General features: G+C 36.0%; 1 protein-coding gene across 2 annotated transcripts in view; it reads left to right on the top strand.

Moving 5' to 3' along the window:
• Sirt7 (sirtuin 7) overlaps positions 1 to 14,027 on the top strand; it is a 197,416-nt gene that overhangs the window by 167,572 nt on the left and 15,817 nt on the right. For both annotated transcript variants that reach the window (XM_067149238.2, XM_067149239.2), the window contains exon 6: positions 3,944 to 4,064. In XM_067149238.2, the coding sequence (XP_067005339.2) occupies positions 3,944 to 4,064 (121 nt within the window). The remainder of the gene's footprint in view (positions 1 to 3,943; positions 4,065 to 14,027) is intronic.

Here is a 14,027-nt window from a genome sequence, read left to right as displayed (position 1 = left end):
GTTTCAACTTACTTGTTTTGTGTACTATCTTAAAACCTGATTTACACGATAAAAGGCATTTATAACCATTTGTAATTTATGCCATATGCACTTTACATTCACTGATTTTATATGTAATTATTGCTTTTTTAAACTAGCTTTACGCTGCACCGATGCAGATAAATATTTTGGTGAAGATCAGATGGGAAAGGGCTAGGAGTGGGAAGGAACTGGCCGTGGCCTTAATTAAGGTACGGCCCAAGCATTTGCCTGGTGTGAAAATGGGAAACCATGAAAAACCATATTCAGGGCTGCCAACAATGGGATTCGAACCAACTATCTCCCGGATGCAAGTTCACAGCCGCGTGCGCCTAATCGCACGGCCAACTCGCCCAGTGGTCTAGTGAAAATGCCAAGCCCAGTGTACATATAAAATGCTTCCTAGATTCAATTTTGTTGTAGTTTTGTATCATATATTTTTATCGGCAGTAATTAATCAAAACTGTCACATCGCGGCTATCAGTAGAGGCATTTCCGGTCATTTTCACACCCAGTTCATACAGCTGTCAGTGTCGTATACTACGCTACACGTAGCTGTGTGGTCAGAAACCGCTGTATCACTCACCCGTCAAGATATCTGGCGCCTTCTAGTAACAACTTCGTTAAGTAACATTATGTTTTGCTAGTTTTGAAACATGTTATTTTTATAACATGTTATCTCAGTGGAACTGGAATGTTGGAACATGTTATTGGAAAATAACAGTTTAGCCCACCTCTAATGCATGTTCAAACCTTCGAGCATAGAAATAGACAGAGAAGGCGCTCTGTATGTTTCTACTGGCCAAGCGTGGCACCAACATCAAGCTCTGAGTGATCAGCTGATGTAGGGCAAAACAATGTGGTCTTCCAAAAGAAGAGCATTGTGGATTGTTTTTAAATCCCAATTTAAGCATGCTCCTTATGATCAATTGATTTAAACTATTGAAGATGGTGATAAATGCAATTCCTGCACATCATTAGCTTGATGCGTAAATCTAATGGAAACGAGGGGTCAACCTATTCAATACCATACAATGTTATAAGATAAATTATAACATTTTATTATTCTTAGTACCGGTTTCGATGCTTGTGTGCATCATCATCAGCCAAAAATAAGAAAAAACATACAATGACAAGGTTACAAAAAGCAATGCATAAAGCGTATACAAATTTAACAAAATTGGGCAAGACTTATTTTTTTTAAAAACAAGATCCGTAAACATGAACTTAACCTATGACTTAAACCTAAAGAATAGCACCAACTGTCTTAAAACTTTGAATATACGTCCTCTTGACAAAAGTCCTCTGAACCTAAAAACGTTAAACCATGTGCGAGCAGATTAAATTGAGCCGAGGACAAAAACAATGCTTCACTATCATAAAAGTCCAAGAGCACATTTTCTTATTTTGTAAGAACATATGTATACATACAAGATATTTAGAACATTATAACGCATCTAAGTTCAACAAACACTCCGCTATGAGTATCCATATGAAAGAAACAGGGCATAACTTCACCACCATAGACCAGGACCTCCAAATCTAAAAGATCGTCAATAAAGGTAGTCTAATGAATGAATTTGAAAACTCCTACATCCTTTTAGACCAACACTCAATAAAAATTTTAAAAATCTGAATGACACCGTAGAAACAAAGAGCCCGGTCACGGAACAAATTCCTAATTTATTGTCATCTCTTAACATAAACGGTAATAATTTTTAAAAATCTTCAACTATAAATCCAACTCACTCCCTGCCAACAATGACACGTACCTACAATACGAGAAGCAGAGATAAAGCAACTGTTCAGACCACCTCACACAAGCAACACAACAGTACCTCCTCCTAACATCTAAAGGGTAAGTTTCAAGAACATTAAATCTACCAACTAATAAATCATCCTAATATAGCACTCACACACTTTTTTGTTTTATTCCACAGACTTCAACACACCCACCAGCTACACACTACATCCAGAATCCAGTGAACTGCTCTTCAACCTTATACTGAATAACATCAAAAAAGCTCCACAACAAAACAACATACAGTAAATGTATACGCTCATGTATTAATCCGTTATCTAACAAATCTTGATCAAACTCTCCAACAGCATTCTTGCCATTCCACTATAAGGCACCTAAATATTGATGCTCATTCTTGTAAGAAGTGATGCTGATCTATAGAATATTTAGACCTCCCCAAAAAATCATATAAGCTGAACATGTTTCAATGTCCTACAAATATAAAAAGAATATTTAAATGCTGTGACTTTAATAGACTACAATGCCATCCCAGTATCAGCATTTTCTCCATTTAACAGGATATGAGTAAGACATCCCATTGAAACTTCAAGACAAGTTCAACCAGTTCAGTTCCAAAATGTACCATAAGTTTGAATATATTATGTAAATTGTGTAAAAATAGTTTTTAAGAATAGTTCTAGCACATATTAATCTCCAATAAGTTGTAAAAATGTACAGATGATTAATCCCAATTGCATCAAGCCGTTCTCATTAGCGACATAATGAAAGTTAACAGTCAATATATTTCCATTATATGTGAACAAGAGTAGAATGTCACATTAGAACTTTTAAACATGGACGGCTTGATCACTCCTTTGCACTGTTATATAAATAATATTGACTATGATTAATCCTAAAATAGCATCCACTCAGAGCTCTGACTTGGAGATAGAATTAATGGCTGATGATGCCTGCAATGCCAGGCGAAACATGTGCCATACTCATACTTAATGTAATGACATTATTATAGTCATAAAGACTCAACCAGTATTGAATAGGTGGTTTCAATAAATTAATGTTTAACATTTAATAATTGAACTTCAATACAGTCAGTATGAAAATAATCACATGTAATCATATTCCTGTAGTCGAAATGTAGATGCGTTGATCCACGCAAAAAAAAAAAAAAATATCAGTGTTATCAACTAATTCTTTTGGAAGAAACATAGCTAGAAAGGTCAAAATATCTTTCCACATTTCTGTATAAAATTAATTTGAATATGATTGTGCAGCACCCAGAGTTCTAACAATGTCTAAGTAGATGGCCAGCCTCCCAGAAATGTCAGAAATATTTGCTTTGTCTAAGCCAACTGAACTTCGTTCCACTTTACCGACACTACTTGACTTTCAAGCCTATCATGAAAAACTTTCCATTAATATTAGGAAAAGCAACAACATAAGGAAATTGATACAGTATATTGGTGATGAACATTATCAGTTTCTACCATTACATTTTAAACAACTAGCCAACTAATGAGCAGGAAGCACTGCAAGAAGAAGCATTCTGATCCTCTTACAAAGAAGCTACTAGAAATTCTTGTTTTTTATTCTTAATATACAGTAGTGACTAATCTATTCATTATAATGGTTGTAAGGTTAGTTCTCAAAGGGGTAATATCAAATAGAGTGAAAAATATAATATCTTACAAGTAGTATTGAGCAGTATTATTCATTTTGTTTATCAAAACAATTTATGTGCGTTGTTTTGGATCTTTTCATAATTCTCTGGTTTCTAAATACTACAGGTTTACTGTAAAGACGTGATGATAAAATATAATTTAAAAAAAATTAAAAAGACAGGGATGAGAAATGTATGTTTAATTTCAAAGAATATTCAGTTCACTTGGAAAAGGGTACATCTCCAGAAAACAAAATTTGATTTTTTTTCTTGCCCTGTAGGAATGGATTCTGAAATCCATATTACGGGAATAAAAGACCCTTTAGTAGTTTCATGCATTCCCAAAATGCAGCTCATTCACAATTTATTAAGTTTTTTGTCTCTCCTGTAAAATTTACTTTTGTGGATATATGCCCTTTTCCAAATGACCGATTCAGTTATGGATTCAACAATTCAGTGATCCACTATGTACGTTAACATTGTAATTATACAATATGTCTCTCCAGGTTTTGAAGAAATATCCTTGGTTATGGGGCATGGATAAGCCTGTGAAAAAGCGGCCAAAACTCTACATAGTAAATTTGCAGTGGACTCCAAAAGATGATCAAGCTGTGCTTAAAATAAGTGGTAAGTACTTATCAACAAAACTAGTTGATAAATCCTAGCAACCCACTGTCTTGGTCATAAAAATGAACTGCATAAGTTATGAGTTATGGCAGGACTATGATTGTTAAAGAAAGAGATGTGAACTGGTTAATATATTTGATATTCAAGCTTGTTTGAAAAGAGGACAATGAATAAGTCATAACTACTTAAAGTATAGAATTTATATGCTGTAAAAAAATGAGCATGAGCATGAAATATACATATTTCTTTGAATATACTTTTCTCTATCTCAGCATTGTAGCTATAATTGAGAGTGGGTTATGTATTCTAATTAGGGCTCCATAGCCTTATTTATCTTCTTCTTCCTTTTGGGCTGTTCCCAACTACATAGGTTCAGTACTTATGTGAATTAAGCTCAGTTTTATGGCCAGATGTCTTTCCTGATGCCAATCCTATGTGAAGGGATTTATTCAGTATTGCATGATTTTGTGGTGGTTTGTAATGTGATGCATTGTATGCTAACAAAGATGTATATTAAGACAAACACAATGCCTGGTCACTAAGCTGGAGGAATTAACCAAACCCAGTTCAAATCCATGACCCAGCTGAGAAGTGAACCCAGGGCCCTCTGAATGGAAGGCCAGTATGCTAACCATTCACCCAAGGAGCCAGACTATAAGTGTTAAACCATCAAAGATTGAAAAAAAAAAAAAATGTCAATAATATTACCAATTGAACCTGCAGTACTTTTCCAGGGTGTGAATTTCTGCCAAGATAATGACACTAACTTTGTATAAATTGAACTTCACTGTTTTCTATGCCTAGCATAGGAGATATAGGCATTGTAAATTCAGTGGTGTGGTTATTTTTGAAGTCCGACTAGTACTTATTGAGAAAACCTCACGTTTTAGAATGTAGGTAATTCATTTGCCAGTCATGGGGCTTATTTGAATGAATCATTAACCAGACAACCTCGTCACACGCTGTGTGTAGAGTTCTTCCACCCTCTTCTGATAACTAGGAATTCGCTCTACATTGCTCATAAATACATTGTTATATGTGACTGTGATGCCGTTTGGTCTATGGAAAAGCTTGGTGCAGTTCTTTCCAGTTGAAACACTTTACCACAAGAATTAGTAAATATACATGGAACGCACCTGACTCAGAACCACACCTCACTGCCATCATTGAAATTATTTTTGAAAACAGCTGGGAATGCACAGTGGTGAAAGCAACTGTCTCTCCAGGCCAGGCAGTGTTTATTGTTTGTTGCTACCTGCCACCGGATGAAGTGAAATCAAATTCGTGACCTTCGTAAGACTTTAAATAGAGTTACAACTGCTGCTAATATCCAAGACAGTATTGTGTTGTGTGGGGACTTAAGTCAATTAGCGTGGTCTCCAGACGAGAACGGCATTGCACAATCTGTTATTAGGAGACATAGTGAAACTGTTTCATATTTTCTTGGATGTTATCAATGAAAATAATCTGTGTCAGATATGTTGCTGCCGAGCTCGATAGCTGCAGTCGCTTAAGTGCGGCCAGTATCCAGTAATCGGGAGATAGTGGGTTTGAGCCCCACTGTCGGCAGCCCTGAAGATGGTTTTCCATGGTTTCCCATTTTCACAACAGGCAAATGCTGGGGCTGTACCTTAATTAAGGCTACGGCCGCTTCCTTCCAATTCCTAGGCCTTTCCTATCCCATCGTCGCCGTAAGACATATCTGTGTCAGTGCGACGTAAAGCAGATAGAAAAAAAGATATGTTTCTTCCCTGCTAGACAAAATAATTTTCTTGACTTAGTTTTTATTTCTGAACTGCAGGGCAGCAATAACTATTGCACAGAAAAAGAAAAGGTTGAAATATCTGATCACCAGGCAGTGAAGTTTAACATCTCTCTCCCTAACAGAATAGTACCGAAGCCGTCCAGAAGAACTGTATTTTTATGGAATAAGGCTGACTTTAGTCACATGCGAAAGTTGTTTTATTTACTGCCGTGAAAACTGATAAATGAGTGTACTTCAGTAGACGAAGCTGCAAGGCAATTCTATGATTTATATTTGGCTATCACCGGGCGAGTTGGCCGTGCGGTTAGAGGCGCGCGTGTGTGAGCTTGTATCTGGGAGATAGTGGGTTCAAATCCCACTGTCGGCAGCCCTAAAGATGGTTTTCCGTGGTTTCCCATTTTCACACCAGGCAAATGCTGAGCCGGAAACTTAATTAAGGCAACGACCACTTCCTTCCAACTCCTAGACCTTTCCTATCCCATCGTCGCCATAAGACCTATCTGTGTCGGTGCGATGTAAAGCCACTAGCAAAAAATTTTATGCTCTCATTAAAGACAGAATGCCTGTCCGTACGTTCAAAGATCATAAATTCTCAATCTGGTACAACAATGAGTTAAAAGAAAAACTGAAGGAGAAGGAGAGAGCAAGGAAATACTTTCGTGCATCGGCTCAGCCAAGCGATTATATACGTTTCTCCATTTTGCATAAAGAATTCAAAGCACTGCAAGCATTTAAATATAGGGAATATGTTAAATCAGTTGAGGAGGGCATACGTACCAATCTAAGCATTTCTGGAACCATATAAACAACTAGCAAGATACCCGTGTTTCGCTACGGTATTATACTGAAATCTTTAATTAAATGCTTAACGTTTTACATATAATCCGCCAAAATTTGCGATCTGACTCATTTTCTGAGAGATTACGGCCAAGTTTCTCCCACTTTTCAACCTTTCTTTCCAGCAATCAATTTCGTACTTCCCGGGCTAGGTCCAGGTATTCCGCCCGATCAGTTGGGTCCCTAAATCTTTGCCATCTTTTCCTATAAGTATTTTTAATATGGATCAAATCCTTGAGGAGATATGGCGGGGTTTCGTCTTGGGTGCCTTGGCGGTACTGAACCCACGGCCGGACTGCATTCGTAGTCATTACCTGGCCAGGACGCGTTTCCAGCACGGTCCGCACATTTGGAAGATGGTCCAAAACATTATTATTATTAGGGTGGGTAATATTAGTTGAATTTAGGTTATTATTATTATTATTGATATTCTGGACCCCGCAGCAAGATGCAAGACCACTACTTGGCGGTAAATTACATCTGCTGCATTTGTCATTGCTGACAATGTGACCAGCACAATTGTCACACCCAGGCAAGTGCACGGGATTTCTGGCGATACGAATGATACACTTCCGTGCATTATTGACCTTATTATAGAGGTAAACAATTGTATGGTCAGTATCATTCCTATCGTTTATTTCAAATTTGTTTAAATTTTTATTTACATGCCAAGGGAATCTACTGTAATCTAAGATGGCTCTTGAAAACGAACCCAGGAAAGATTAAAAATGATCGGTTAATGATCAGAATCAAGTACATTATCAACAGTAAAATCACTTGGTCTCAACTCCTTTTTCACCCCACCGCTATTAAGTTGATTCCCCCCCCCCCAAAAAAAAGAAGGCATTTTACTTTATGTTTAAAGGAGGTTCCAAATACTAATGTTCATGTCTGTTACCTTCAGTTTTGAGATACAAGTATCCCCATGAAAAGAATTCACTTTTTTTCACTTCCTTTTACCCTCCGCCCCCCTCTACCGTTAAGTGACTTTTCCAAAAAAAAATATACTTGTTTCTTTATTAGTAAAGGATCTTCTAAATACCAATTATCATGAGTGTAACATCTTCAGTTTTTGAGATATGTGTCATAAAAGGAATTCAACTCCTTTTCACCCCCACGCCCCAAGATGATTTTTCCCCAAAAATGCGTTTTTCTTTGTTTTTAAAGGAGATCCAAATAACAATTTTCACATCTGTAACAACTTTAGTTTTTATTAGATGTAAGTATTCTCATACAATTAATTCAATTTTTCAATTCTTTCATCCCCCCGCCCCCTTCATTGGATTTTCCAAAATGAAAGGAATACATGTTTCTTTACTTTTAAAGCAGATTCCAAATACCAATTTTCACGTCTGCAACATCTTTCGTTTTTGAGATAATAGTATCTTCATACAAATAATTCAACTAATTTTTCAGTTCCCCCTCCCCCCTTAAGTGGCTTTCCAAAAACAAAAAATACATATTTCTTTATTTTAAAGGAGATTCCAAATACCATTTTTTATGTCTGTAACATCTTCAGTTTTTTAGATATCAGTATCCTAATAAAAATAATTCAACCCCATTTTCAGTCATGTGGTTTTTCCAAAAATAAAAGTACATGTTTCTTTATTATAAGTAGAGATAAGAAACACCATTTTTCACTTCTGTAACATGTTAAGTTTTGATATTACTGTAGACATGTTCATTTTAAAATTTCACCCCCTTTTTAGTTCCCTTTAAGTGGAGTTTCCAAAAACAAATCACCTGTGTTTCTTTACTTTTACAGGAGATTCCAAATACCAATATTTACGTCTGTAACATTTTACGTTTCTGAGATATACTGCGGATATAGTCTTTCTAAAAATTCACCCCATTTGTCACTCCTGTTTATCCCCCATTAATATTGGATTTTCCAAAAACAAAAAAAATACGTGTTTATTTTTAAAGGAGTTTCAAAATACTAATTTTCAGGTCTGTAATATCTTCAATTTCTGAGACCAGATAAAAGTATCCTCATTAAACGCATTCAAACCCATTTTCACCCCTCCTTTTGGGGTTTTCTAAAAACAAAACAATATGTGTTTCTTTATTTTTAAAGGAGATTCTAAATGCCAATTTTTACATCTGTAAACTGTTAAAGTTTTGAGATACAGATACACTCATTTTAAAACTTCTCCCCCTTTTCACCCCCTTAGCGACGGAATATCCAAAAATCCCTAAGCGAGCACCTGCACCTACGTTGTAATATAAAAGTATCCTCAAAATTTCATTTCTTTATGTCCAGTAGTTTTGGCTCAGCGATGATGAATCAGTCGGTCAGTCAGTCGGTCAGGACACGTTCCTTTATATATATATATATATAGATACAAAAAGTCACCTCCTCTTCCGTCTAGGATGTTTAATGCAGTTAAAATTGAAATAATTGATAAAGAGATTCAACCTATTCAATACGTAGTCTTTGAACAAGCGGATTTCTTCATTCAAAGAAAAGCTTAACAACATCCAAGCTTGCTTCAAGAAGGCAACACGCGCCCCCACCAACAGTGCTACCAATACGTAGTATTGAATAGGTTGAATCTCTTTATCAGTTATTTCAATTTTAACTGTAATATTCTTCAGTACGGAACAATAAAATGTTTAACTTTAAATAGGATGTTTAATGGTGATCAAGAAGTGAGTAATACTCGAGACATCCTGAACATTTTTGCAGACTCTTTCAGTAAACTTACAGTTATGAGTTTCATTGGTTCCGTATTGAAGTGGGATTACAGTAAAATTAAATTCTTTCAAGGTCCACCTATTCAATACAATGACGTTTTATTGTGATTTAATCACATGTCAAATAGTCAAATGGTACTAATGACTAATGACATAATGACTAATGACATAATGACTAACATGATTATAGAATCAGAAGCTACAATAAACAAAATGCCTTTGGAGAAACAAGACGAAATTAGATTTGAAATAAAAAGAAAACTAGATAAGATAGGCACAGCTAAAAACGTAAGTAGGAAAACTATTTCCACTAACTCTAATGACGACAAATTTACCTCTGAACACAAACAAATCACAGAACTTAAAAGTAAAATAAAACATAATGACTTAATAATTACAAAGGCAGATAAAGGTAAAGCTACTGTCTTAATGAATAAAACTGATTATGTATCCAAAACTAAAGAATTTTTCAACAACACATTTAAAATAATCAAGAAAGATCCTACCCAAAAAATCCAGAGGCAACTAAAGCAAAATTTAAAGAACTTAACTTTTCTTTTTACAGACCATGAAAAATCTAAACTGATAACCATGAATCCAGGCCTTCCTACAGTCAAAGCCCTTCCAGAAATTCACAAACCTAATATTCCTATCCGACCCATTATCAACTACAGACCCAGTCCACTCTACAAAGCATCCCAATTTATTCAAAATTTCCTAACAAAAAATTATCACTTTCTCTCCAACAAATCCATTAAAAACACTACTGAACTTATTGAGAAATTAAAGGTATTAAACCTACAACCTAACCACTCCCTCCACTCCTTTGATATAGAAAATATGTACCCGAGCATACCAATTTTTAAACTTCCAAAAATCATTGAAAATAATCTAAGTAAACATAGTTCTCTTAGCAAACTAGAAATACAAGATTTCATTCAGCTTCTAAACCTGGTCATCAACAATAACTTCTTTGTTTTCAACAAAATTATATATCAACAGAATGGACTGGCGATGGGATCACCTTCATCAGGAATTTTGGCTAATATTTATTTAGATAACTTAGAACATACAAAAATCAATAATAACAATTTTCCAAATATTATCATGTGGGCTAGATATGTAGACGACACATTCGTCATTATGGATGAATCAATCAAGAACGCGGAATCCACTCTTCAAGACTTGAATAGTATTGACCCATACATTAAATTCACACTAGAGTCAGAAACCAATAAAGCAATCAGTTTTCTAGATATAACCATTATTAGAAATACATCTGGCCTGTCTTACAAAATATACAGGAAACCTACACAAACTGCTAACACTATACACAAAGATTCCATACATCCCATAATGCACAAACGTGCAGCATACAATAGCATGGTATATCGAGCCTTCGCCATACCCATGGCAAAGAAAGATCTTAATAATGAACTTAATACCATAAGGGCAATTGCCAAGTTCAATGGGTACAACAGGCAGTTTATAGAACAAATAATAAATATAGGTACCGGCCTAAAATCAAACTCATAAAAGAAAAAGAAAAAACTCCTATCTCAACCACCTTCACTTATAATAAAGACGTCCACAAAATCACCAATCTTTTCCGAAAACACAATGTAAGAATTTTATTCAAAACTAACAATAGAACCTCCGAAATTTTACACAACTCTGCATCAATCAATACCCCCAGTATCTACTCCAAATCTGGAATATATAGACTAAAATGCAATCAATGCAACAGCTCTTACATAGGTCGAACAGGACGCAACTTTATGATTAGATATTCGGAACACGTCAACGCGATGAGACACAATAAGTTCTCCGCCATGGGTATACATATGCACGACACTAATCACAAATTTACCGACATTGAACAAGATATGGAAGTTCTTCAAACAGTAAACAAGGGACCCATAATGAATATAATTGAAAGTTGTTACGTCAACTGCGACCAATATTTTAACCCCAATTACAATTTAAATGAGATTTACGAGAAACCCAATATTCTTTTTGATCTTTTAATCAATTGGCTTAAAAATACCAAACTATCGAAAAACAGTTCAATTTTCCAAGTAATCCGGAATACACACCCCCGTCAATTACCCCTACTACCCCATCCTTCCGCCCCGCCTTAGTTCCATTCCTCCACAAGAGCTCCGCCTCCTTCCTTCCCCTTGCCTCCTTTACCGTTGCCCACACACTTCGTCCGGCTCCGTCTGTGTAACAACACGTTTACATGCTGCTCAAGGTGAGTCAATCATCATTCAACGATTCTAATGTTTCTAGTAACTTCCACACATTGCTTCCAACGTCTAACGTGGCTATTTCTCCTTCAGGTTCAAATTGAAGTGGGAATTCATCTCTAATTACATCACGATCTTATATGATCAAAGTAAACTTCCCTGGAACCACCTAATATCTAAAGGAACAAATGTCATTCACATAGACAGCATACAACTGCAAAAATTCACTTATCCCGGATGCCCACAGACTGAATTATGTAACGAACAGCCAGAATTTTAAGAATTTTTTATCACACCAATTGTATCATAATTTTATCGTATTTCATGTATCACCACATTAATTGTATGTTATGTTATAATGAGTTAAAATGTGTTTTAGATGTTTTAGGAATATATATCTTGTTTTAATTTGTACTCAAGGCTGATGATGGCACATAGATGCCGAAACTAGTACCATTTGACTATTTGACATGTGATTAAATCACAATAAAACGTCATTATATTGAATAGGTGGACCTTGAAAGAATTTAATTTTACTGTCTTTTAGTAAATACCACGCCCCCTCATTAACCTGTAATTCACCATTCGAATTTCTCAGCTACTCTACGCTGGAAACCATGGTGATGTCTGCCAGTGAGGTTATGGAAATTCTTTTGGCAGTTGACATCAACAAGTCAAATGGACCAGATAATATCCCTGGTGTTGTGTTGAAAGCATGTGGTCCGAAGTTGGCTATCTCACTAACCTGTCCACTGAACAAGTCCTTTCAAGCTGGGTATTTCCCCTCTGAGTGGAAGAGAGCCTATGTTGTTCCGGTGTTTAAAAAAGGGGATAATCGTAAATTTTATAATTATAGGCCTGTTGTTTTGCAATCACTGTTGTTGAAGGTGGCTGAGAGAATAGTGTATGGGGGGCTATACACCTGTTCGAACCAATACCGGGCCGATGACCTTCGATATTAGGCCCCTTAAAACAACAAGCAAGTGAACCAATACCTTTCGAATGAACAGCATGGTTTTGTACAGAAGTGTTCCATGGTGTCAAACCTTGGCTTATGTTATAACTACATCTCCTAGTCTTGAATTCTAAGATGGTGGCGGTGAGGAAGTGGATGTGGGAGAGCTCTGTAAACCACCTAGCAAATCAGCAAGTTTAACTACAATTTGTGTGTACTAGATCAAGTTACATTACTAAATAATACTCAGTGATTAAATACATTCATTCACAATGTCTCTAAAGTCTTTGAACAAGTGGATTTCTTCATTCAAAGAAAAGATTAATAACATCCAAGCTTGCTTCAAGAAGGCAACACGTATCCCCACCAACAGTGCTACCAACCCCGGTGATGTTTCCCTAGACGCACTTGCCCTTGAGTTCCAGTCTTTCAGAGCTTGTGTCACAGAGGAGCCATATTTAATTGTATATACTAGCACTTTCCCGCTGGCTCCGCCCGCAATGTGCAAAGTATGATGTTGTTCGTTACCCTACTCACGGATGTATTTGCAAAGTTCCGACTTAATGAAATAAAGCACATGATCTGCTGCGGTAATAGAATGTAATATTATGTCAACAAAACACTTGAAAATACATCACACAAAGAAATTGAATGAAACATTCCTTGGAACAACACTACGCGCTGAATTGTTGAAAAGTCCTTGAAAGATCTTCGTCATGGAGACAAATGTACTCATAACTTTTTTCAGAATCTAGCAATTTAAGTAGTTATTACCTCAAAAGAAAGCACTTGATCCACTGAGTGTTTTTAGACCAAAACGAACTGCGTACCTCAATTAGAACAAAAAATTTAATTGCTTCAATGAGAAAAAGAATGTTGAAGAAATGGGACGTCAAATTGAATGTGCACTCATAACTTTCCTCAGAATCAACCAATTTGAATAGTTTAGAGCTGAAATGAAAGATCTTGATCCACTGAGTTTTCTTAGGTCAAAACGAACTCCGTACCTCAATTAGAGCCAAAGATATGATAGCTTCAAAGAGACAAAAAATTGAAAAAAATCAAATAATTTGAGGAAGGCGAAAGTTAAGTGATTTATAATGCCTGATGACAAATCTGTGCATGAATACCTTTCAGTTTAAAAAAATGAAGGAAATCAACCGGATAGAATGGCCGTACTGACTGACTTCAGTTTTCACCAATTTTTTTAATATATAGATGTATATTTTATGCCGTATGCTAAATAATAATAATAATCAAGGTGGTGAAGTCTGAACTTAATGAAATGCACAACCAGATCTCTAAACAGGACAACCTAATTGACGAAGCAGAGCAGTACAGCAGGAGAAACTGCCTATTACTCCACGGGGTGGCATAAGCTCCGAACAAGGACGTCTGTGATAAAGTATTTGGTGTTGTGAAATCCCATCTAGGGGTAGACTTGACATTGGACAATTTAG

Source organism: Anabrus simplex, chromosome 6 (genome assembly GCF_040414725.1).
Source record: "Anabrus simplex isolate iqAnaSimp1 chromosome 6, ASM4041472v1, whole genome shotgun sequence".
Lineage (NCBI taxonomy): Eukaryota > Metazoa > Arthropoda > Insecta > Orthoptera > Tettigoniidae > Anabrus > Anabrus simplex.
The sequence above is the reverse complement of the archived record's forward strand: the minus strand, read 5'-3'. Positions and strand labels throughout refer to the sequence as shown.